This window comes from Medicago sativa, chromosome 8 (assembly GCF_051527215.1).
Source record: "Medicago sativa cultivar Bolivia chromosome 8, Bolivia_mono, whole genome shotgun sequence".
Classification (NCBI taxonomy): Eukaryota; Viridiplantae; Streptophyta; class Magnoliopsida; order Fabales; family Fabaceae; genus Medicago; species Medicago sativa.
Window position 1 is genome coordinate 82,496,679 of NC_140756.1, and position 27,007 is coordinate 82,523,685.

The 27,007-nt window shown below is 34.4% G+C and overlaps 1 protein-coding gene, 1 long non-coding RNA gene and 1 pseudogene across 2 annotated transcripts; 1 reads left to right on the top strand and 2 right to left on the bottom strand.

Annotated features, from left to right (window-relative positions):
- Window positions 1–841: 841 nt before the first annotated feature.
- On the bottom strand, window positions 842–2,077 carry LOC146902271 (uncharacterized). Its single transcript, XR_015022261.1, has 2 exons — window positions 1,940–2,077; window positions 842–1,087 (listed from the first exon to the last, which is right to left on the bottom strand). It is a non-coding gene; the product is annotated as an uncharacterized LOC146902271 (long non-coding RNA).
- Window positions 2,078–3,685: 1,608 nt separating this feature from the next.
- Window positions 3,686–21,787, top strand: LOC146902272 (uncharacterized). The gene is given in 21 exon segments (XM_085735296.1): window positions 3,686–4,779; window positions 5,678–6,164; window positions 8,912–8,999; window positions 9,124–9,305; window positions 9,530–9,578; window positions 9,581–9,665; window positions 10,227–10,293; window positions 11,216–11,348; window positions 11,477–11,594; window positions 13,748–13,823; window positions 13,922–14,104; window positions 14,338–14,498; window positions 16,292–16,397; window positions 17,311–17,515; window positions 17,616–17,884; window positions 18,036–18,157; window positions 18,613–18,757; window positions 18,865–18,957; window positions 20,360–20,433; window positions 20,842–20,895; window positions 20,974–21,787. Coding segments are annotated over 21 exon segments (4,005 nt in total). The 5' UTR covers window positions 3,686–3,772; the 3' UTR covers window positions 21,275–21,787.
- Window positions 21,788–24,341: 2,554 nt separating this feature from the next.
- On the bottom strand, window positions 24,342–26,617 carry LOC146902273 (putative clathrin assembly protein At2g25430 pseudogene; annotated as a pseudogene).
- Window positions 26,618–27,007: the final 390 nt, after the last annotated feature.

Consider the following 27,007-nt stretch of genomic DNA (forward strand, 5'->3'; position numbering starts at 1 on the left):
CCCTCAAATTTAAAATTTATGTAACAAATATCCCCTCAAATTTATAACTTATGTGCAAATATCCTCTCCAAATGTAAAACTTATATGCAAATTACACCTTGAATCATAAAACTTTGATGGTAAAGTAAAACTTATTCTTCTAATCACAATAAAAAAGAAAAAAAAATCACATCTTTAAAATAAAACAAATATAAAATCACAATTTCAATCTATAATCTATGATTCAAACCGTAAGGCCGGTTACAAGTCCTCGCCCCATAAATTACAACAAACCGTAAAGTTGAATAAGAAGCATATAAAAAACCATATACACAAGTTTCAATTATTAAGGGAAATGATAGAAATAAAATCATTCTCATGAATTTATAGTGCACCTAGTAAAACTTAGGGAGGATAGTTGGTCCCTAATTGCTTCATTGGCCTGTTGTCCGCCGAAAATAGAATGCCTCCAAACCAATCACCGATGCCTCCATCAGCCAAAGTAAAATACAGGAGCATCCTGTTTCGATTAAAAAACACAATTTGTGTTCCCGAGAACTACACCATGACCAAACTACCTCGGAAAATAAACAAATCAAAAAGAAATATTGAAAATTTGACAAAAATGCCAATCGGTAACTAGAGTTGTCAAAACGGGCGGCCCGGCCCGTTTAGGCCCGGCCCGACCGGGTAACGGGCTTTTAGGGCCGGGCTAAAAAGCCCGGTTTGAATATGGGCTGGAAATTTAGAGCTCGAGCCCGGCCCTTTACGGGCTCCGGGCTAACGGGCCAGCCTGTGCCCGTTTTTCCTTTTTTTTTCTTTTCCATTCTTTAAAGATTGAACATATTAATTAACATAAATATACACAAGAAAATACCAATTATACATAGTAACAAAGTCACCGAATAACATAACAATAACTAATTATCCAGATAACATAACAATAACTAATTATCCAATAACATAACAATAGTTTTAATGATTCAAAAAGTCACTCCCAACAAAGTCACTTAATCTTCAATAAGGTTCACAACATCCACACTGTTTGATGCATGTACACTTCCATGAGTTTCTTCTTCTTGAACATCATTGTTGTCATCATATAATTCTACAAATTAAGAAAGACATAAGAATAACAAAATTGGTTGAATGCTTCTTATAATAATTGTCAAACTAAAATTCTATATATCAAGAATTAACCAAGAATTAACCAAATTTGCATATAAACTCGAAATACGAAGGCCATAAAATATAACACAAAAATATAACACAGAGAGTAACTATAATGCTAACCAAAATTAAGCTTATTAATGTCTCTAATAACACAGAGCGAAGTGATAAAAGAGGAACACAAAATTAAGCTTATTAATGTCTCTAATAAGCTCTCGCTTCGATATTGTTTATCTTATTAATGTCTCTAAATTAAGCTTATTTATAAGTGTGAAAAAACAGAGCAGTATGATAAAAGAGGAACACAAAATCGGATAAACAAAGAAGAACAAGAGATAGAGGAACATGAAATCGCAAACGATGTCAAGAAATGAAGAAGAACAAGTAGAACACAAGAGAACAACGATGTCAGTAAACGATGTCAAATAGAATAACACACGGTGATTGTAAATGGATCACACTTCTTTGTTGGTTTAACGAGTTATACTAACTCGTTTTCTATTTGGATTGTAAATGTGCGGCTATGTGATTTATACGAAAACAATTCAATTTTTGATAAGTTTGAATGTTGTCTCAAGTGGTGATGGATAAGAGTAACACAAATCGAAAAATCGAGAAAAATATAATGAAGAAAAATTGTCTCGGGGTGTGTAAGTTCGCATCTTACTATTTTGTTTCGGTGGTGATAACCGATAAGAGTAAAACAAATCGAGAAAAATTCAAACGTAATAAGAGTAACACACAATAGAATGAAGAAGAAACAAAATCAAGAAACAAAGAAGAAATGAACCTGGAAAACGATGAAGAAGAAGAACAAATCGAGTTGAAGAAGAAGAATATGTGCGATAGCGATACAGAGAAAAGAGATAATGAGGCCGCCGTCCACTTCACAATACAATGAGTGAGTGTTTTTTAGGGTTTCTATCTAGTTTTTGGGCCGATCCTTAGTATAAATTGGGCTGTCCAGCGGTAATCCAGTCCAGTGAAATAACAAAATGCTATTTTTTTCCGGCCGACGGCCGCCCCGAGGCCCGACCGGGCTAGCCCTACCGGGCTTCGGGTTTTTCGGGCCGGGCCAAAAAGCCCCGAATCTATTCGGGCTCCAAATTTTCGGCCCAGCCCCGCATTTAATTCGGGCTTTCGGGCCGGCCCGTAAGGCCCGGCCCGTTTTGACAGCTCTATCGTAACACAAAAAATAAAATAAAAAATGCAGTAGCATATTTCATTCAAATTAACCACTAGGTTAAGAAAACATTGAGCTTTACCTGTGAATCCACCAATGAATGTCATAATACTATTTCCATTGATCTTCGACTTGGACTGAAGACAATTTTCATGTTCAGTAGTAACTTTTTTGGTGGCAATAATATGCTTGCCTATAACCAAAAAAAAAAAAAAAAGATAAGAAGTTATTTATAATTTACCTGAGCTTATCTTATAAAAAAAATCACATCTTTAAAATAAAACAAATATAAAAATCACAATCTTAATCTATAATCTATGATTCAAGGTGTAATTTACATATAAATTTTATATTTGGAGAGGATATTTGCATATAAGTTATAAATTTGAGGGGATATTTGCTACATAAATTTTAAATTTGAGGGGGGTATTTGCACATAAATGTTACTCCATCCGTTTCAAAATGAGTGTCGCTTTAGCAAAAAAAAATTGTTTCAAAATGAATGTCACTTTCGCTTCAATGCAATAATAACTTTTTCTTTTCAATTGTATCCTCCATTTAATACTCGCACACTACTTCCAAAGTATTATTTTTAAAACTAACTACTCCCTCCGTTCCTTTATAATTGTCACTTTTGCATAAATTTTTTGTTTCTAATTAACTCGTCGTTTTCAAAGTTCAAAGTATCATTAAATGTGGCTTTACCTATATTACCCCTATATATTTATTGCGTAGAGAGAAATGTATGAAATGAAGTATTAAATGATTAAGGTTATTATAGGAAAAAGATAAATTGTTGTATCAAAAGTGGTAAAAGTATTTGTTGTCTTGGTTTGTGTAAAAAGTCAAAATGTGACAATTAAAAAGGAACAGAGGGAGTAATAGTTAATAAGGATAATTTGGTAAAATAACCATTCTCTTTCTTTTAATCATTGCATTTCTTAATATGTGTGTAAACACCTAAAACGACATTCATTTTAAAACGGAGGGAGTAAATTTCGGGAGTATTTGCAAGGTCGGTGGGTGGCACAAATGTTAATTTTGAAAAGAAAAAAAATCAGATTTTTTTTCAAAAAAATATAGTCAATTACCACCCTATGACGTGGCATGACTTTTTTGACCATGTGGCGGCCACGTGGCAGTTAACAGCCACATCAAGGCATGTTGGATGGAGGAAATTAACGGAGGGGATAATTGACAGACGCTTGACAATTTGAAGGAGGTTTTTAAGGTTTTGCAAAATTCAGGGGAGTTTTTGATGAAAGTTATAGTTTCGGGGATAATTGACTATTTACTCCAGCGAAAATCAAAAGCGATGAAAGAAAAGGAACGTTCCGCGCTCTATTCGTCCTTGTGTCTGCATAACACATAGTAGAAACCACTAAACACTAACCCTGAATCAAATCAAATCAAATCAATTTGAATTCAAAAATCCAAAAAATGTTCTTAGGAACTTCATCTCCACGAGCATCACCAAGATCATCATCACAACCACAATCACCATTTTCATCATCTTCATCACCACAAGAATCATGGGAATCAATGCTCCCAGGTCCCTCAACTCGCAACAACTTCGGATCCTCAGATCTAAACCCCAACGGCCTCCTCGCATTCCCTTCCGGCAGTTCAATCTCCATCGTCGACACACGGTCAATGCAACTTCTCTCCACTTTCCCCATCCCTCCACCACCGTCCTCCGCCGGGCCGTTCGTAACTTCCGTTCGCTGGATCCCTCTCCCTCTCAATCGCCACCTCCTTTCATCCGAGCCTTCCTCCTCTCACCTCCTCCTCGCCGCCGGTGATCGTCAAGGTCGCATTGCTCTTCTAGATTTTCGTCTCAAATCCGCGATTCTGTGGTTTGAAACTGATTCGAAATTAGGGATTCAGGATCTCTGTTGGATTCAAGCGCGGCCTGATTTGTTAATCCTAGCTGCGATTACTGGACCTTCTACGCTTTCTCTGTTTAACGGTTCTACTGGACGATGTGTTTGGAAGTACGATGCTTCGCCGGAGTATTTCTCGTGTATTCGTCGTGATCCGTTTGATTCGCGACGAATTTGCGCGATAGGTCTTAAAGGTTTTCTGTTATCGTTGCTTCATGTTGGTGATTCTGAGGAAAGTGTTGTTATCAAGGAGCTTCAGATTCGTACCGATTCGACTGAATTGGCCAAGCTTGAAAGAGATTTTACCGGTGCTGCAACACCGGCTTCTGCAGCTTTTCCTCTTCATGTAGCTAGGTTTGCATTCTCTCAGCTTTGGAGGCACATTTTGTTTGTTACATTTCCGAGGGAGTTGGTTGTGTTTGATTTGCAGTACGAGTGTGTGATCTTTGCGTCGTCGTTGCCTCGTGGTTGTGGCAAGTTTTTAGATGTGTTGCCTGATCCTACTAACGAGTGGATCTACTGTGCTCATGTTGATGGCAAGCTTAGCACCTGGAAGAGGAAACCGTAAGTGTTTCCTATCGTAGAATTTTCTTACATTCATATTTGGATGCTTTTTCTATCAATATTACTATATTAGTATGCACACACATTGTCAAATACAGTCCAGTGATTGATAGTTTCATATATACTTGTGATAGAGTGATATAATGCTGCTTAAATTACTCGTAATATGCTGGTAGAATATGTTGATTGGAACTAGAAGCTTTCTATTTTATATATTAAGTCTATAATTGCTATTTTTGTTTGTCAAATTTTTGGTTATTGCAAGTATTTGCGTGTTTGATAAACGTGTATGATGATGCTGAAATTCGATGTGAGTTTGTCCTTATATGAATTATCTTCCCTTGCTCCCAAGAACTGAATTTTTAAGTGAGGTGGACAAATGATGAATGTTCAGAGGAGGAGATTGTATACGTGATGGTGGCTTCCTTGATTGTTATAGAGGATAAATGAGAAAAATGATTATCTCTTCCTATTGTTTTTATACTTGTCATTTGCTCTATAAGTTTTCCAAGGGTATTACCCATGGACGCATGCAACTCTAGGCCTGATACAGATCAGCATCATTTGATTGTTTATAACTAACTATGATTTAACTGTGTATTTCCCTTTTCTGAGCTGTTTCAGTAACCATATTTGGTTTGCATTGCTCTATTTTATATTTTGTTAATTATTTTTAGTTTTTAATGTCATTTGACCTTTCAAAGCTGTTGGGCCATGGGTGTACATAAGTATATGATGCCCAAAATATCTACGCATCCAGTATATTCTACATATATTTCTGGTCTCTCACACTCCTCTCCCTCTCCAGTCTCTTCATTTCCTGAAATCAGAGTATAGCTGATTTACTTGCAACTGTGTTTCTCTAACTAGAGTTATACTTATCTGTATGTGATCACAGTGGGGAACAAGTACACACTATGTATTCGATGGAAGAGTTGATGCCATCTGTTGGCACCTCTGTCCCTTCTCCTTCGATACTTTCCGCCGTTTTATGCCAATCAGATACCACTCTCCAGAACATTGGCAAGAATTATTCTGATATACCCAGTTCTCCTTACCTTCATGAGGATTTTGACAATCCTTTTGACTTTTGCGACGAGTCCCAGATTATTTCTATGATACATTTGATCTCCATATCTGATGATGGGAAAATATGGGACTGGCTCTTGACTGCTGAAGGGAATGCAGACACTCAAAAGGATGATAAGAAGCTGGGCTTAGTCAATGATGATTGCACAGTAGCATTAGATGGAGCCAATTCTAACACTATGGTATCTATTGCTGGTGGACGGGAACTAAATGTAGGCAGGCCACAGGAGCATCCCAATGATAATAGAAGCCGCCTACCAAGCTCAACGTCCAACCATGAAGAAATTTCGATGAAGGTAAGTCTGCACTCACAAACTTGCTTTGGTTTATACCCCCACCATTTGGTTCTATGTGACAGTTCAGAAGAAATTATTTAACAACATTAATTTATTTCTTAATTTGTCTATCATCACCTTAAACAGTGGTTACCTTTTTATTTCTTTGGGTGTGTGGGGGTGGGGTGTTTATACCCCTACATACAAGTTTAATGATTTAAAAAATTGAGTACTTCAATGTTTACCTGCATGTTGCGTTATTTCATGCCCTTGCAAGCACGGTGTGCTATGGTAGAATTTATTTATTTATTCATTATATAAACTAGCGGAAACACAGGCTTTTACGTGCCCGTCTATCCACTTTCTCTATTATATTTTGTTGTGTGTGTATGCGTATTTATATTATTGTATAATATCTTTACTTGTTTCAGTTTTATAATAATACATGTTATCTAAACCTAATTTGAATTTGAAAAAGAATTGACTTGTTAAGGTTATGTTTTTCCAGAGTAAATGTCCTAATAAAACTGATAGTTAGTTTTGGAGTAGCCTTTAATTATGGTGTAGATTTAAATTGAAAAAGAACTGATGTGTCAAAGGTAATTTTGTCCAGAAAAGGTCTTAACAAAATTAGTATTAGTAGTTAGTGGTCATTAACTTTGGAGGTCTCTTTATATAATTGGTATAAAAAAATTAGTATTAGTAGTTAGTGGTCATTAACTTTGGAGGTCTCTTTATATAATTGGTATAAAAAAATAAATTAAAATACCATGTAAAATATTATTTTGGAATGTTGTGTGTCATATGACTACACAAGGAGTGTATTTATAATCACAAAGATATAGTATCTCTTAATAGTTAGCGAATATCAATCAAATGCCTAACTATATCCCTTATTAATTGCATCTACTGTCTACACAATAAAAAAATGGTGGTTTTAACAATATTTAGTATTTACTTTCCTTCAAAAAAAAAAAAATTTAGTATTTACTTGATTTTATTCATTACTTGTTGTCTGTGATCTTAGTATGTCAGTAATATTTTATTGCTACTGCTTCATATATTCCACCAATTTGTAAAGGAGGAACAAATAGTTGCAACCAAATATTGGAGTTCTCCATTTCCTATCAAATGTAGTTTAAAAATGTTTCATTTGTCTATTTTTTATTACTTCTGCTTCATATATTCAATCAATTGGGAAAGGCTGAACAGATAGTCGAGACTAACTTTTGAGGTTTCCCCATATCCTTTTATTTTTATTTTGAGGTTGGTATAAATGCTAGGAAGCTTCAAAACAATAATAGGTTAGGTGTAGTTTTGATTCAAGACCAAAGGGGACTCGTCAGCCAAAATATTAGGTTGATTCTTGATATTTTAATGAAATTTTTATATGGTTAATTTGCAGGGAGTTTATAAGGCTAACTTAGAACATGATTTTTAATGACAGTACAGCTATAGTACTGCGTATTTAGATCCTATATGGCAAGTTATAGCAGGCATATCATTGAATTTGTTAAGTTTAAGTTAAGTAAAAATACGCCTATAAAATGGACTTCTTAGTGAAAAATGAGAAGTAATTGTAATAAAATTTGTTATAATCAGATAGACATTGGAGAATAAGGAAAAGAAAAACCTAGACAGACACTCTAACCACTGAATATCCATCATATTTTATTTTCAGATTGGATTTGTGTGTGCCTGCCCATAGCTAATTCATTTCTAACTCAATTATGACAGGCAAATAGTATTAAAATAAGGGAAATGCTAACTTGTGCCCTTAAGGCATTTCATGTTTTAGAAATTTTAAATCTTGTATTTTCAAGACCAAATTTATGTTTTAATTCTATTTTTAACTTCTTAACTTGTGCCCTAGGCACAAGTTAGCATGAGCCTTAAAATAAAGCATTTTGTAACTCAAATATTCACAGTGCATTATATATATGGTCTCTGGATGGAATATCTCCAGATCAACCGAAAAATGCTCAAGATTAAGATTTCTTTCGAAGCATAGGAGAGAGAGCTAATGCAGGGTGTTAGAATTGAGTAAATATGTAGATATTCGTTATACTGTACAACTTCCTTCCTAGGTTAATTGTTAATATGCCTAAAATATACAACTTCCTATGTTAGTGCTTATTGATTAAGCATTCAATGTATTTATTGTAAGACTATTATAAATACAAGTTGTACGATCTGAGTATAGACAGACACAATTTGCAGAAATTCAAACAGGGCAAATCTAGTTTAACGAGAAACATAATTTTGTTGTTGAAAATCTTGAGGCTCATTTAAGGTTATTTTAAGGTGACTTATATTATGTCTATAGTATTTTAGGATACTTCATGGGTTAATCAAGTCTATTCTGCCTATTAAAGATCTTTCTATGTGGAAAAGTTAGTTTATACCCCCTCCGGTCCTTTTATAAGAAACAAATGGGTCAACAAAAGCTAATGTATTTAGTCTACATTATGAACCAAATACATCAACTTTAGTTGACCAATTTGTCTCTTATAAAAAGGACCGGAGGTAGTATTTCAGTTATGTATCCCATTGCAACGGTTTTTTTCCCCAAATGTAGATAATAGGATCATATATTCTGAACTTGGAGCTAGAGTTATTATTTGACTCGTAATTGTTGCTCTTAACTGGCTCCTGGCTTATCTATGCAGGAAAACTAAGTCTAAATGCTATGTAGCACTTATTTAAGATTTCCTGGGTTGGTTTCAAAATTTTGATGATTACATCCCTTCCTTTTCCTTCTGATGCAGATTAACTTAGTTGGACAGCTTCAGCTTCTCTCTTCAACAGTGACTATGCTGGCAGTACCAACCCCTTCTCTAACTGCTACCCTGGCCCGTTAGTTCATTTTTCTATCAACTCACATATTTGTTCAAATCTAGTACTACACTTTTATAGATGTAAATTGTAATTATGCGTACCACGTTATCTGTGTTTATTAATGGGCAAACGTCATTTGAAGGTGGAGGGAATTATCCTGCAGCAGCTGTTCCCCTGGTTGCTTTGGGAACACAGAGTGGAACAATAGAGGTTGTTGATGTTTCTGCCAATGCTGTTACATCAAGTTTATGTGTACATAATGGTATTGTTAGGGGACTAAGATGGCTAGGAAATTCCAGACTGGTTTCATTTTCTTATACTCAGGTATATGATTTGATACTTTTGTTTATGGATTTATATTTTATTTTATTTCCGCAGTCCCCACATAGTCTGTTTCTTTCTGTTGGGCTCATTACTGTATAATTAATGATTTGTGCGTATCGTGTATCGCTTACTTCATTATATTTCATACTTCTGTAAAGCATTTATGCTTCTCGTTCCATCATTATGTTAACAAGCTTGTTCCATCATTATACTTTTTGACTCAGGCCAATGAAAAATCTGGAGGATATATTAACAAGCTTGTTGTGACCTGCCTTCAAGTGGCCTTAACAAGATGTTTCGAGTTTTGCAAAAGCCAGAACGTGCTCCAATAAGAGCGTTGAGAACATCTTCATCTGGAAGGTGAATCTCAAAGCTCTATCTATGTTATGATCATTTAATTCATTACTACTTTAGTTCCTGAATCTTCTTTTTTCCCCCACTTTTATTTGTTTTCTATTCTGATGTGTTGATACAAAGCATAAAAGCCCTTATGAGCATGGCTCAGAAATATAAACAATTTGTACAATCAGAATGGAAGTTAGTGGTTCAATGAAAGCTAGAGTTTATATGGAAGTGAACCATACTTAGTTCAAATATTTGTGTTTTGTATCTGGGATCCTAAAGGATGTAAATATGTTTCTGGGCGTGCTGTAGAACTTGGTGATCTGAGGTGCAGATGATGGGTGTTTTGGAACTCAATATCCATCTTTTCTCTTTTTCAGATCCACCACGCTGATTGTTAAGTAATTTTTGTTTCAAGATTTGCTCTCCTAATGTTCTAAAACTTATTAGCAAGGGAAACAAGTTTTTTTCTTTTTTGAAGAGGGATTGTTAGAGCTGTTTGCTTTTCTTTCACTCATCTTAACTGATGATTGTGATCACATCATGGTTTTCAGTAGTTTGATATCCCTAATATTTCAGGTATCTTCTAATTTTGTTTCGTGATGCACCTGTGGAAGTTTGGGCAATGACTAAGAATCCTATCATGGTATGCACATGGGACTCCCAACCATTTAAGTTCTTCATTTTTAGATCATTTTTTCTGGTATGTAATGTAATGCAATAACTGTCTTAAGTATATATGGTCCTGAGTGCAATCACATGTGAAAGTTCCGGGTGATACTTTATTGTTGCTGACTCATAATTTTGAAAGCAAAGGGCTTTCGCGTACTTTTATATTTGGTTATATCTTGTGCAGTTGTTGAAGTTATAGGGTTTTAATTTAGATAAAAGAGGGAAAAGAAAGAAAACTCTGAATTGTGACTTAGATTTGATATGATTGGTGAAACAAAAGAATAATCACTAACCTCTATTTATACTATTCTAGAACTAGAACTGAGTCCTATCCTACTATCAACCAAGTAGGCAAACGAATCACGATGATAACTAAAAAATATATAAACAAATTGCAAGATTTCTTTAAGATATTCAAAGATAAGAAACCAATCTAAAGATGACATCTTAAAAATGGACAAGGATGAATATTGATCTCTAACATACTCTAAGATAATGTTGAGATATTAGAAGATATTTTCATTTTTCATATGATTTAACGTTATTCTTAAAAATGGACAAGGATAAAATATTGCTCTCTTAAGTCAGCATTGCAGTTTAGTATTTTAACCTCCCTGATAAAAAAATCCATTTCTTGGACCCATATCTAGTTTTTCTCTAATGCTTTCTTCTTGATTGCTGGTTGTACTTGGTTCATACAAGCTACTCTCTATTCGTGATTGGTGCCTGAGCTTTGCTTTTCTTTTTAAATTTGAAGCCCTTCATTTTATTATGTTTTTCGTTTTTTTTAATTAGGAAGGTTGATTCATATGTCTGCAGAATAGGTGTTATATGTTTTGGTTGATACTATATGATCTTTTACCTGAATGTTTATAATGCTTGCTATCTCTATGTAGCTTAGATCATTAGCTCTTCCATTTACGGTTTTGGAATGGACCCTTCCAACAGTTCCACGGCCCGCTAAGGAACAAACATCAGCGGCTTCAGATGAGGCATCCAATTCATCAAAGGCTTCCTCATCAGATTCAAGTAGGTTATTTGTTTTAAGAGCTTAAATATTATCCAAATAGTTGCTACTTGCCAGTCTAGAATTATTGGTTCTTTATTATTTTGTTAAGATTAAAAATAAGCTGATCACTAATTTTATATTTTATTAGAAGAGGGTTCAAGTGCAGAGGGATCACAAGATGATACTTCTGAAAGTTTTGCATTTGCTCTGGTGAATGGAGCACTTGGAGTTTTTGAAGTGCATGGTCGGAGAATTCGAGATTTCAGGTGTTTAACACTTTTCCATTGAGAAAAAATGTGCATTACTGCAACGGGGTTGTTTATCATGATATATTGACTCCATATTATTGGCCAGTAAATTTGTTCAATCATTATTTAATCCTCATCATCGTTGCTTCTGTAGTTATCAAGGTTTAATCCTATGTTGTTAATATTGGATAGCGGTGCTCCTTGCTGGACCCCAAAATCGTTGTAGCGGTATAGTAGATAGCGGGACCGCCTGTGCAAAGACATAGAAACAGTATACAAACTAAACCTAAATCTCAATAGGATACATAAATAATCAAAATGCACAAAATTAAAGGGTAATTGTACTTAATGATTATAACTAATTTTGGTCACTTGTCACTAACACTGAAAATAAAAACCCAATATGACTCGACACAAATTAGTTTTAGTACTTAAGTAATCAAAATGAAAACCCATTAAAATCAAGTTCTAAAAGTAATCAAAAGAATGAGATGCCATTGTTCAGAGGGCTTCTGTTCGTTTGCAGTAACTTCGCAGAAGAATGAGAAGAGTAGGGTGCTTATGTTTTGGTTAGCAGTAACTTTGCAGAAGAACACAGGGTTTCTGGGTATGCGCACAGAAGGAGGAGAACAGAGTTCTTTCTGGGTTCGCAGAAGAAGGAGACGGCAAGATGGCCTGGGTTCTGTGTACGCAGAAGAGAACTGTTCGCGTTCTCGTTGTTTGCAGGAGAACTGTTTGTGTTCTCTGTTTGCAGAAGAAGGAGAAAAACAGGCAAAATGTGAGAATTGTACGCACTCGAGAAGAGAAATAAGTTACTTAAAGTTCAAACAAAATGACTAATATACCCTAAAAAACAAAATAGAATGGTAATAATAGAGGGGTAATTAAGAAATTTCTTCTGCAAACCCTAATTCACAAACACAAATGCGCAAACTGTGCAAATTATGCCTCGACGGCCGCACCTCTTGAAAGCACATCACCGGCCAAACGTGTCGCGTCGGACACTGCCGCCACAGCGCTAGTCCGCTATAGCATCACAATTGAAAACATAGGGTTAATTTCTGATTTACTCCCTCCATCTTATTATGATACATTGCTTTTTGAATTTTTTGTCTCAAATTATTTGTTGCTGTATAATATTATTAAGAAAACATGATTTATGTTTCTAACAATCCCATTATTCATTGCTATCTCAAGCACCAATACATTAATTAAACAATTGTTTCATTTAACCACTACAATAAAGGTATTTTCGGCCAAAAGAGTTGTTTTATTTTAGGGTAAAATATATATTTGGTTCTTATAAAATTTGTAAAATTTGATTTTGATCCCTATTAATTTTTTCCCTCTTTCAGAGGGACTAAAAGCATACTATTTTTGTTAAATATAGGGACTAAAATAAATTAATTTTATAAGGGTGAAAATAAAATTTTACCAATTTTATATGGAACAAAGACATTACCCTTTATTTTATCATGGTATGGTAATTAGTTTACTCAACGAACTTTTAAAGATGTACATATTATCTAAGAGGAGGGATATTTTGACTCCATGAGTAAGTTTGTTATGTTACTCCACATTGTAGCCTTTAATTTTAATATGAATTAATGGCTAGGATTGATTAATAATAATTGTTATAATGAGGTTTAATTCTTACACTGAAAACACTTATCACGGCGAAACATCAAGCAGGAGGATACATCAAACTCCATTGATTGATTATTCCCTTTTGCCACCCACAATTTTTTTTAAGACAACTACTATTCATTTGACATGATTCTTTGTCATTTTCTATGCTTGTATAGTCTTGGTAATTCTCCAATAGCCAATCTGAATTACTTGTATTCTGCCGATTATCAAACCAATTGCCAATCTGAGTTTTACGTCTTATGTCGTTTGGTCGTGAAAAGGGTTTGGGTGTTTTTGCCGCGTTAGCGTTTTTTGATGTTTTCGTATTTTCCAGTACGGAGAAGCATTAAACCTCACTATAACAATTATTATTAATCAATCTTAGCCATTAATTGATATTAGAATTAAAGGCCAAGATGTGGAGTAACTTAACAAACTTATTCTTGGAGTCAAAATATCCCTCCTCATTACCTAACATACAACTTATTCCTGCAATTCTTCTTTTGTTTTCTTTTATCTGATAAAGTTAGCGTTGTCCACAGACCAAAATGGCCTTCTTCTTCATTTGTATCATCAGATGGATTGATAACTGCAATGGCCTACCGCTTGCCCCATGTGGTATACATTATTACTTTAGAACTGGTTCAATGCCTCAACAATAAAAAACCAAAATTGTTCTAAATTGGATGATGGTTTTGACTAATTAAGTTTTTCAGGTCATGGGAGACAGAATGGGGAACATAAGATGGTGGGATGTGACAACTGGACATTCTTCCTCATTCAACACTCATAGAGAGGGAATTCGTCGAATCAAATTCTCACCTTTTGTACCAGGGGACCATAGCCGGGGGCGTGTTGCTGTTCTGTTTTATGATAATACCTTTTCTGTTTTTGATTTGGTAAGATAGGGTTTTACTTTTTCTGGGTTATAGGTGCAGTTTGGTTCTTGTTTTATTTATCTTAAATATTTGATTTTCTTTTGATAAGCTTAGCGTGTTCAGAACTTTGATTAATTTGGTTTTTACTGGGGATTGAGCACTATGAAACTGAGTAGTCTTATGCAAGCAACTAATCTTTCAAGTTTTCATTTTTTGTATTATTTGATCATAGTTCTAAACATATTTTTTTGCAGGACTCGCCTGACCCCTTGGCCAATTCACTTTTGCAACCTCAATTTCCTGGAACCCTTGTGTTGGAACTTGATTGGTTGCCCTTGCGAACTGATAAGAATGATCCACTGGTACTCTGCATTGCTGGAGCAGATGGTAGTTTTCGCCTTGTTGATATTAACGTGTAAGTGCCGCAAGTTACTCTAAAAAGTCAAGAGTGACCAGCTCCTTCCTTCTTTAGCGTTATTATCAAAATATGATTGGTCTAGATGTTGTTGTTGTGGCTTAGAGCATTAGACTACGTTGGATGCAGGAAAATGATTTTTTTACTCAAACGTGAACAAGATTTTAGCAATTATGAAAACATTCATCTTGATATTAAAATGTTCATAGAAAAAATAGCCTTAGACTACGTTGGATGCAGGAAAATGATTTTTTTTTTTGACTCAAACATGAGCAAGATTTTAGCAATTATGAAATCATTCATCTTGATATTAAAATGTTCATAAAAAAAATAGCCTTAGCATAAGTAATGTCATTTCATTCAGTTGTTCCTTCATTTAGATCCTTTTGACAACAACAGCTGCTAAGCCTTTTTCTACTGGGTGGGATTAGGTGTGAAAATATTACCTCTAAATCTCTTAATGTATAGGTTGTTGCGAGAGAATATTCAGCTTGTAACCTGTAAAACAAATCATTTTCTTCCATATTAAAACTACCTTCATAGGGATTTGGTCGTATTTTTCCTTTACAGGTTCCAATTTCTCCCATTTTCTAAGTTTGTTGAAAGGTACTCAGATGATCGCTTCTCTAGAATATCTGGTTTTGTACCTTAGACAACTTTTAAATGATATTTTTCATCAAGCCATGATTTATTGAGTCGATGTGGGGTGATCTCTCTTCTACTCACATAATGCTATATGTATTTGATTGGCCATGATTTCTGTTTGGACACCTTTTAGATGAGAAATCTTTGCCGGGTATGATTTTAAGATTTTATTTTCATATTGTTCGTGTAGTAGTTCCCTTCATCATCATACCTCGAATACCATTTATTTTTTCATTTTCATCAATATATAGATGGTGGAAACTAGACTTCGATGGTTTAGGCATGCAGAGCGAAGACCCGTGGATTTCGTAGGAAGAAGAGTAGATTAGACGGAGGGTAGTCAAATCACTAGAGTGCAGAGGTAGACTTCAGAAAAATATAAGAGAAACTACTAATAAAGATCCAGAAATTAATGAGTTGGATAGAAATATGGTATATTATAGAACATTATGGAGTCGTTTGATCCATGTAGCCCATCCCACTTAGTGGGATATAGAACATTATGACGTCGTCTGATCCATGTAGTCGACCCTACTTAGTGGGATAAGGCTTGATTGTTGTTGTATATGTACATGAATATTTTAGAAATACTTCACGCAAATGATTGTTACAATATACACAATGATTTTGTATGTAATTAAATCTGTAATCATTGAATTAAGAAAACACTCTTTGAATTAATATATTATTAGTTCATCAATTAATTACTACCCCTCTAAATTAATAAAATTTCTCAGTTCCAACATTATTAATTTATAGTGATTTTTTTTTTAATGTACGTGTATCAATACATAACTTACATACCAAAGAGGAAGGGAGAGGTATGTAGGAAGGATTTTGTATTGGAAATGGACCTGCTTGGAATATAAAAGAAATTAGAAAATTTGAATAATTAATTATACACACATTTTTTAAATATTCCTTTTCACGTGGAGTTATTTTTCATCTCAGCAAAGTGCAACATCGATTGATATTTAGTTCATCATGTTACATTTTAGAGTTATGAATCTTCTGATAGAGATTCATGGTGAATCAATCACCAAGTCTTGTTATATAGGTGCCACATGGCTAATAAAAGTTGTTCCAATTTAGGAAATTTCTATAATTGACTGACTTTATGAATGACACAGACTTTTCTTTTCATGCAGAAATGACAAACGATCTGGTTCTGCACCCCGGATCAGAAAAACAAAGGAGAGATTCCGAGCAATGCCTATATGTTGTCCCATACTACTCCCTTCACCACATGCATTGGTAATATGCCAATATTAAATTTATTGATTTAACTAAACAAGCGAAATATTATATTTTCTCATTGTCTACTACCAACTATCAATGGTGGATGGCAGTTCAAGGTGGACAGCCAAAATTCTGCCATAATAATATGGTTGATGGCGTTGTAACCCATGGTGTAAGCGTGGCGGCCATAATAAATAAACACACACACACACACACACATACCAAAAAATCTGTGGAGTATAATTAAAAAAACAAAAAATCAACAGAAGTGGAGAAACGGCAGGGTAGGAAGTGTGATATACTCAAATCAAAAGCGTACTAGTTGAACAAAAACAGAACCATGAGAGCAAAATGAAGATAACAAAATGCTCAAATAAAAAGTGGACTGGTGGAGGGAAAAAAACAAAATAACAAACCATAAAGACATATTTAAGATAACAGAAAGAAGAGAAGAGAGTGACAATGATAAGGAAATAACAGAGAAGTGTTTTTTTTTTAAGATCGTGTAGAAAATGAGAGGTTAGTTTAAAGTAGATGGAAGATTGAGGCTTAAGAGTTCTATTGGAGAGTGGAGGCTGAAGGCTTTCATGAGGCTACTGCTGGTTGACAGTGTAAGCACCTTAGGGTTTGTATGGGTCACATTGATTTTAGGTTGGCTTTCATGAGATCTAGGAAAAAAAAAATTTGCGTCAAGACTAAAATACCCTTGTGAAAAAATAAAACATCACATTAATTGGACTAGTTGAAAGTAGTAGTTGTAGAGTAGTCTGGTGGATATACTATTTAAATAAATGAGGGTATCATTGAAAGAAAAATATTGTCTTCACATGACCCTTATAATGAGACGGAGGGAGTAATTACTACTCTTGTATAAATATAATTATATCAGCTCTTTATTTATTTTCAGTGTTTCATTAAATATCTGCAGGCACTGCAAATGATTTTGCAATTGGGTGTTAAACCATCTTGGTTTAATACTTGTAGTACAACCATAGGAAAAAGGCCTCACTTAATTCCAGGAGCTCCTTCACCGATGGGGGATCTTCGCACATACATGATCAACATACCACCTCTTGGAGACTCTGTGGTGCCAGAGATGCTTCTAAAAGTATTGGAACCATATCGAAAAGAAGGTTTTTATTTTCTTATGCAGAATTTCAATTATGAGAATTCTTCCACTCGAGATTTTATACTTTCAGTGTTAAAAACACTACTAATATTTCCACTTTTAAGGTTGCATGCTTGACGATGAGAGAGCCAAGTTGTATGCTAGTATTGTGGATAAAGGCTGTGCTGCAAGATTTGCTTTTGCGGCCACAGTATTTGGTGAATCCTCAGAAGCTCTGTTTTGGCTACAGCTTCCTCAAGCGCTTAAACATTTGATTGATAAGTCATCAAGAAAGCCACCGTCAAAAGGGCCTACAACAGAGTCTGTCTCTGAGGTTGATGAAACATCTTTACTGTCTAGGATATCATCAAAGGGAAAACCAACAGAAGAAATGGTAAGAGATGCATTGTAGGTCTTATTAATAGCATCTTGAGGTTCTTTCACATGGCAGACCTTTTATCGTTGCACATTTCAATTGTTGTTTAAAGAATTGCTGTTAATGTTGAGTTTCAAATTCTTAGTGAGTTTTGCTTTTGGATTAACAGAGTCAAGGTCAACAAAGGTTGATGGCTTTTGACCAAGAAGAGTTGTGGAAAAGTGCCAGTGAGCGTATTTCTTGGCATGAAAAATTAGAAGGTGAAGAGGCTATACAGAAACGTGTACATGAGTAAGTAAATCTATCATTTCTTCTATCATTTTATTGATATTATATGGCTTAGCTTGACTTCTTTAAGTGGTTGTAGTACAAATCCATCAATTTTTGTAAGTGCTGTACTATTTGAAATTATAACGTACAAGACATTGTATTAGGTCTCACTTCTGTGACAGAAACCATTTTGAAGTTTGGTTTCTTTTAGGGTCATGCTAACTTGTGCCCTTAGGGCACAAGTTAAGGATCTTTTAAAAGGAAATAAGTAATGAATTTTGTATTGAAAGTATAAATATTTAAACTTTTATAATATTGAATACACAATTTAAAAAAAAAAATTCTACTTATAGCTTCTTAACTTGTGCCTTAAGGGCACAAGTTAGCATTTCCCTTTCTTTTAATACTTCGGGTGGAATTATTACTTTCCTAGTTATATTCTCATTTTCATTTCCTTTTGAATTTGGTGCTATCAGACTTGTATCAGTTGGAAATCTAGAAGCTGCAGTTAGTTTATTGCTTTCTACACCTCCGGAAAGTTCTTACTTCTATGTCAACGCGCTTCGTGCAGTAGCTCTCTCTTCTACTGTTTCAAGATCTCTTCACGAGCTTGCAGTAAAGGTGAGTTTAACTGGGAAATGCATGTGTGTGTTTAGACATCAAAATACAAATTATCGTTAGTGTTCAAAAAAATATTTCATGTATTGATATGAGATATATTTTATTAGGTTGTTGCGGCCAACATGGTGAGAGCTGACAGGTCACTCTCTGGCACTCATCTTCTATGTGCAGTTGGAAGATATCAAGAAGCATGTTCTCAGGTTAGGCTGCATTTACAAACACATCCAACCAAACACAAACAATTTTAAAGCTCCCTTGAATGGTCACACCATCATAGTATGTTAATCTTATAAAGTTATAAACAAGAGCCCGGAAGTTTAATGGTCTCTTGATGATTTTGAAGTTCAAATTGTGTCAATGAAATTTTGTTTTCTCCGTTTAGGTGAGAACTGGGTCCACAATATAGCATATTTACCGAACATTAAAACAGAAGGAAATAGAGTTTTTAATGTTTTGAAAGTGAAATAATTTGTTAAAGCGGTTCCTTTTCTAACTATTGCATCACTCTGAAAAAGAGTTTCTAGAGGATTTTTGTTAAATTGTTAATATTTGAACTTAGGGGTCTTGCTTGCACTGTTATCTACTACTTTTACACCGATTGTCGCTTGAGAATCAAGTCCAATAGCCGTGTCTAAAATAAAACATCTTCAACCGTGGCATTCCAAAATAAACAACCTTGACAACTGAAATCTGCATATTCCAAGCTTAATTTGATCTTAGTGGCAGAAGCTTGTAGGCATTGTTAGTTACACACGTATAATTAAAAGATGCACTTGGGAGTTTTATTATATTACATTTCATCAGAAATTTGGCTAAACAAGAGGCAGCGCATCTCCTTTAAGTTATTTTTAAGTTTCACTTTGGTTCCTTAAGTCTGTTTTGTTTCATTTTGGTCCCTTAAATTACGAGCGTTATACAATTTGGTCCCTTATGTTTGTTTCGTTACATTTTGGTCCCTTAAGTTATGAACATTGGACACTGAAGTTACAAATATGAAGATATTTTGGTCCCTAATATGAAGGACTAAAGTCTTTAAAGTTTGTAACTTGAAGGATCAAAATATTTTATATTAGTAAGTTACGTGACGAAAATGAAACAATTTTTTTTTTAAGGGACCAAATTGTCTACCGTTTGTAATTTAAGAGACCAAAATGTAACGAAAAAACTTAAGGGACCAAAGTGAAACTTCAAAAAAGGAAAACTTAAGGGACCAAGAATATAATTGAGACAACATTTAACTATTGAAATATCCAATTTAGAGTACCTAGAGCCCAACGATTGAGGTTCTCCAAGGGACAATTAAAGTAAGTCCCTTTAACAAAGTACAAGTGATTCTTTGTACTTCAGATTGATGCATGTCAATGTGCTGGGTGTAAAATGGCCTTCCTTAGTACTTTGCTTCGAAATGCTTTTTTTTCTTTTCTAGGGCATGTTCTATTCAGGCACTTTCTGGAAAATATATCAAAAGTGAAAACATTCTGAATGTTTTCAGTATTTTTTTCAACGCTTCCAAAGCTTTTTCAAATTTTAAAAATTGATAGAAATGTCATCAATATGATATGATTGATTTACTTAGAGAAGTGTATTGTCATACCTACGCAGCTACAAGATGCTGGATGCTGGTCAGATGCTGCAACCTTAGCTGCCACTCACTTAAAGGGATCAGACTATGCAAGGTTTATACTCTTTCTCAATAACATATGTTTTGTCCATATTAACTATAATTTTTTTAATCTATGCATGGGGGTGAAAGTAACATTCATGTCATAACCCCATCTGCAATTTGAAGAATAACCACCGGTCTCTTGCTGAATGAACAAAAATAAATCCTTGCCAGTATTTCAGATATCATCTATCTGTAACATAATATCCTGTTGTCTTATTTTATGAAGAATCCGAATTTTCCTTTTTGGTTAATGGCATAATGCAAGTGGCCAATTTTCTTGAACCATTTTCCGTTCTACATAATAATTTTGAAATGACTTTCCAAGATAATTAATATCTGCATTTATATGAATGAAAAGGTTATTTGAATTGTACACTATCTTGACCAGGAGATCTTCCTACATTTTGTATTCTTGCAGAGTGTTGCAAAGATGGGCTGGATATGTCCTGCACAGTGAACATAATATCTGGAGGTACCACTGTTTAATTTATCCTTTTTATCTTAACTCTACCACTATTCACTCCATTTTAACTCAAATGACCCAATGCAGGGCTCTGATTTTGTATGTTGCCGCTGGTGCACTACAAGAAGCATTGGCAGCTCTTCGTGAGGCTCAGCTACCCGATACAGCTGCAATGTTTATCCTTGCATGCCGTGAAATCCATGCAGAAATTGTTTCTGACTTAGGTATTACTGACGATGAATCAAGTTCATCGGTTAATGATAGGATACTAAATTTGCATGCTTTAGATCCTGAAAATGAAGACGTAGTTGCTGTTGATGAATACTTTGTGCAATACCAAAGAAAATTGGTGCATCTATGCATGGATTCACATCCATCCTCTGACTAAAGTATAGGGCATGTGAAATATATTCAAGTTATTCATTTATATTCAGTTAATTGATTACTCTGGCCGAAAAGAAAGTTGTAGGCTGATATCTGTTGCAGTACTGCCTGCATTCTTTAGCGTCAAAGGTTCAGATGCTTTCGTTTCCTAAGTTGTTGTCACAAGAGTATTAAGACGAAATGGCGTAGGGTGACATGCAATCTTTTGAGGTAGCAAGATGCCAGAATCTTCTATGAAAACAATCCTCTTTGATGGCAGTGAATACATGAACTTTCTGAAGTTTACATTGCAATCACATAGGTAGGTGTCCCATTGTAGATCGTATATAAAATTTTGTAGCCAACAAATCAATTAATTTGTATTTATATGTTGTGATAGGACTCCACACTGATTATGGTTGCATCGATCTATGTTTACACATGTTACATCGGTGTTGGATAAGTTCAAGAACTTGTATAGTATAGTTGATTGTATCTTGTGAACATAGTAATGTCCATACCTTGGAATATTTGACCAGTTGATTGATGTTTGGTTCTTTTACTGCTAAATAGTGATTAATCTTAAAATTGGTGAGAACAGGTCAAACCAATCCTAGACCGGTGAAAATCGATGGTAGTAAGACCAGTTTGGATTGATTTTCCTTCTCAGTATTATTATTTTGTTTAATTCAAAGTAGTCAAATAAATATCTAATGATAAGATATAAAACTTTATATCAGTTTTTATGATTAATATCCTTTTACCTCAATTTTTTTTTCTTCTTTTATCTTTAAAAACATGTATATGGTGACTATTATGTCATTTTTAAAATATAAAGTTGTTTCCCAAAAAAAAAATATAACGTTTAGCGTTTAACATGAGTGGTCATCTGAACGCTAGTTCATGTATTTGTAAAAGTACAGCTCTAATATTTGGCTAACATAGCAGTCAAATTAGTGAAAAACTATTTGCAAACTCTTACAAGCTTCAATGGAGAATGAACAATATATAAACGTGTGCTTTACCTTATAAACGGGAAAAGACTCCAGATTAATTTTTTTTCCACGGACTTAAAGCCTTCAGGTTTCTAGATCATGCTATTTGAGTAAGAAAAATGAACTAATGTCAGGAGTTAAGATCATAACTTTGAGGTATGACCACTTGAATTCTACCAGTCAAACCTTGTTGTCCTATAAGATACTTATGTGGAAACATAAAATTGTGTAGCTTTTATCTTCGTAATTATAAGCAATTACTCCTCCGTCCCATATTACTTGACCTAGTTGACTCTGTCACGTATGTCAATGCACAATTTTAAACTTAAATTTCTTTAATAATCTAGTAGAAAAAATTACGAAAATTTGATATTTTGAAAATATTAATCGAGACGAATCTAACAACATCTTATATGCTATATTTTGTTTTTATATATTAGTAGAAAAATAGAGTCGAAAACATGTAAGTAATGAATAGTGCAAATATTCTAAATAGGTCAAGTAATATGGGACGGAGGGAGTAACATAATTATGATTATGATATGATAAACGTTCTATGAAATTGGCATAAACTTAAGTTTAAAGAAGAAAAAAAGGGATAACATAATTAGTCCCACATCGACTAAAAATTGTAGTACGATATTTATAATATTCAGCGTGTCTTTTATACATTGATAGAGTGCTATGAAATTGTTGTAGTACGATATTTATAATATTCAGTGTGTTTTTATACATTGATAGAGTGCTATGAAATTGTTCAAGTTGTGATCAATTGTACAATTTTGTATAGTACTCCATTTTAATTTTTTAAGCAGAGAAGGTAAGTTACCTATCCAAAAAATTTTTAAGCAGAGAAGGTAAGTTACCTCCACTTGAATTCCCTCGCAGTTCGGTTTGGATCGGTTTTGAGGTAAAAAATCAACCGATCCAAAATAAAAAATCATGTGCGGTTCGGTTCGGTTTGGATGATTATGTAAAAAAAATCCGAACCGATCCGATCCAAATATATGCGGTTTAATTTGGATCGGTTTTTGGATATCCAAAGTGCAACATGTAATTTTTTTTATTAATATTAATATTACTCATACACCGTAAAATAATAGGTTTGATAAAAAATATGACACAAATTTATTAAAAAAGTTAACATTACACAATGATAATGATTGATTATATTTGAAATAGATGAAGTATTAATAATATAGATTAAATTAATGCAATATATAAGATTAAATACCAATAAGAAATATATTAATGCAATATATAATACTAATAAAATAATAAATAAGTATAAAAATTTACTTTTGCGGTTCGGTTTGGTTCGGTTCGGTTTTGAAAAGGCAATCCGAAATCCGATCCGATCATAGCGGTTTTTCCAAAACAACATCCAAAAATATTCGGTTTTTGCGGTTTTCGGTTTTTTGGATCGGTTTGCGGTTTTATTTTGGATCGGTTTGGATTTGAACACCCCTAAAGGTAATTAAATATGTATTATACATAAATGTAATACATAGTTTTGAGATGATTTTTTTCACTTCCAATTATACCTTTAAATAAAATTGTTTAAAAAATTGTTATATTGTTGATATCATTCAAAAATATAAAAATTTATAGTGTCATTGAAAAAATAAGTATATTTCCTTACACTACGAAAGTTCAAAATATCTATATATAAATTTTAACCAAAATCAAAATTTCATAAAAATCATTGTTCGTAATTTACACGCATTAACGCAACAAAAATAGCAAACAAATAGGCACGGAGTGCCTGTCTGAATAATACTAGTACACTATAAAAAAAAAAATTAATCTTATTTTCTAAAAATATTTAACTATATATCTTTTTTCATACCAATAAGCGACGCATTAGAGAAGCGGAAAGACAAACTTGTTCCTGCTGCAAGGAGAGGATGGCTGAACTTCTGACTGCAAGACTGCGTCATTTCTCTGACTGGAGACAATCTCAATCCATACCAAAAGAAACTGAGTCATCTCTTTTTCAAAAAGTGTATCACTTTAAATTGCCTCAACAGTTATATGAATTCGACGAAAAGTATAACGCAATCATGTTCATATGTATATAAATATAGATATAGATAATTTTGGCGTATGAAACTCTCAAAACTTTTGTTTTGTTTTTATTTTCGCCTAGACTCTTGATATGCAGAAGTTACATTAAAAGAGGCAAAGCTCAACTCAATATTTGTTTTTTCAAATTCACGATATATAAACCAAAGGCTTATTTAAGAGGAGCCAAATTTCTTGAACCAAAAATTCTCCTAGCTTGGACAGTTTGTCTCAAAACATATCATTCACTATGTATGTATCCCATCTGCAAGGACAAAAAAATAACTTCTATATTCAGAACAGGTTCAAATTTTGACACAAAACAAGTTCCACACTTCAAAAAGGTGCATTGTAGTAGCCTCCAGGTTGTCCAATCCCACCAAATTGTGGCATTCCATAACTCATCATAGGTTGTGATCCAGCTCCAACCCTTGTTAAACCCACTTGACCTTGCATCCCATCTCTCCCATATTGCTGCCATAATTGTTGTTCCTGAACAAGCAAGTGCTGCTTCCTCTCCATTTCTGCTATTTGCACATATGAAGGTGGCGGCACAGACAGTGATGCTGCAAATGGGTCCTGCGTTCCTACAGCTTGCATTGTTCCATCTGGAGCCGGCAAAGCAAGAATCGGCGTCGCACTCTTACCAATTCCAGGTAATGCCACACTACTAGCACTCCCACCACTCACCTCAGTTGTGCTCACATGTTGTCTCACTGCTCCTTGATCATACATTCCATTCAATACAAGTGAATCAAAGCCACCTCCCAAATCAGCCTTCTGTTTCGACAGATTACTACTAGTTTCCACCAATGCTAATTCCCAATCTGCTTTCCCTATTTCAGCCGCCGGTGTCTGCCATGCTGAAGTCACTTCGGATGAACCAAATTCTTCCCACAAACCTTCGTCTTGACGGTCGAAGCTCCGAAAACAATGCCAATGCAAATTTATTGCCTTGTTCATCAGCTGAAACACCATCGTCTCTAAGGTTCACTAATTCACCTGTCTCTTGTTGAACACGAGGAGTTTCTTTAGGCTGCGGAGCCACATGAGGTTGTTGCGGTCGAGGCGCTGGAAGAGCCTTCACCTCATTGATATCTGCTTCTGGCTCTTGTTCTTTCAAAGTTATTACCTTAACCTCCAACCTCTTCTCAGGACTCTTTGTTCTATCACTCATTTCCTTCAAGAAACCCTCAAGTGTCCCTAAAAGACTGTCAGTGATTTTCTGCACTTCAGGGTACTCAGAGGACCTAGCAATACCCATATCCTTACACCAACCATAGAAGCCTGCCAATTCATCCATCATTTTGGAAGCACTAACATAAAACTCAAAGGCTTGCACACAATGTGCATACTCCATTTCCATAAACCTATCCATCAACACCCCCAACACATCACAAATTTCAACATAGAGCTTAAAACTATCCCTCACAATCTGGTAAATCGCAACCAACACTAACCTATTATTCTTAGCAGCACCATGTGGTTTACAACCTAATACGCGGTCGAGAATTTGAAGCAAATGCTTCAACCTATCCAAAACCCTCTCAGCTTTCATTTCCCTCACAGGGGTAGCATCATTTTTCTCCTCATTCTTCTTCACAGAACCAAATTCAGCATCCCCAGATTCAACAACATTCCCAACACTTTTCAATTTCTTCTTATAAACCAAAAATTCAACCTTTTGATCAAGATACATTGCATAAACCCTAACAAAACCAGCATGATCCCAAGAACTAGAATGAGCCTCATCTCTAAAATCACTCATATTAAAAACCCTCATTCCACTACGAGTGGCATGAACAATTTCATCCTCAAATGAAGGGTGGCCATCAACCAAAAGTCTATGAACAAGCATAAGAGATTTAACAGCAACAATCCAATCACGAGTTTTTGTTAATCTCTTAGAAATTGAGATTAAACAAGCATTGATATAGCCTTTAGAATAAGATGTAAGATTAAGAATTTCTCTTACGTATTTGTCATCAGCAGGAACTTCTTCATGGCTTGTTGCTTTGACAACCAAAACTTCAAGGTCAGGTGCTAGATTTCCAGCAACTTTTGCTATGCTGATGCTTGTTTGATCCTTCATTGCTCCAATTGCTTTGCGGATTGTTGATGGTGCCATTTTGGAAGAGAAAGGATCGAATCAAAGAAAGTGCTGCTGAATGTGTGTGTGTGCGTGTTATAAGGTGTAAAAATGAATGAGAAAAACAAAAGAGAGAAAAGTGAGGAGAAAGAGAAGAGATTATGAAAAAACGCGTAATGAACGGAAAATGCAATTAAGATTGCAAGATTTTTTTGTGCAGTGAAAAGAAAAAGAAGGATCAATGCTTGCTTGCACTTGTACACATCATCATGGGACGCGCCACGCGGTTCTGTTCTGCTTAACATGACATGCTGAGTTGCTGACGTTGTTGTCCACATGTACTAGTGTTTTTTATTGATTACGGTCCACATGTGCTATTTTATAAATTTTTCATAAAATGTTATAATAATGAAATTGTCAAAAATAAATTGATTTTATACTGTAATAATAATGAATACATTTTGAATGCTTTTTCCCTTAAAATGATTATGAATGTTTTTTGAATGCCAAAACATATTAATGTTTAAATTAAAAATTAATTGATAGTAGTATTTCACTTTAACGTATAGTTAACAGTTTTTTTTCTGGACAAAAGAGACAGTTAAAAAAA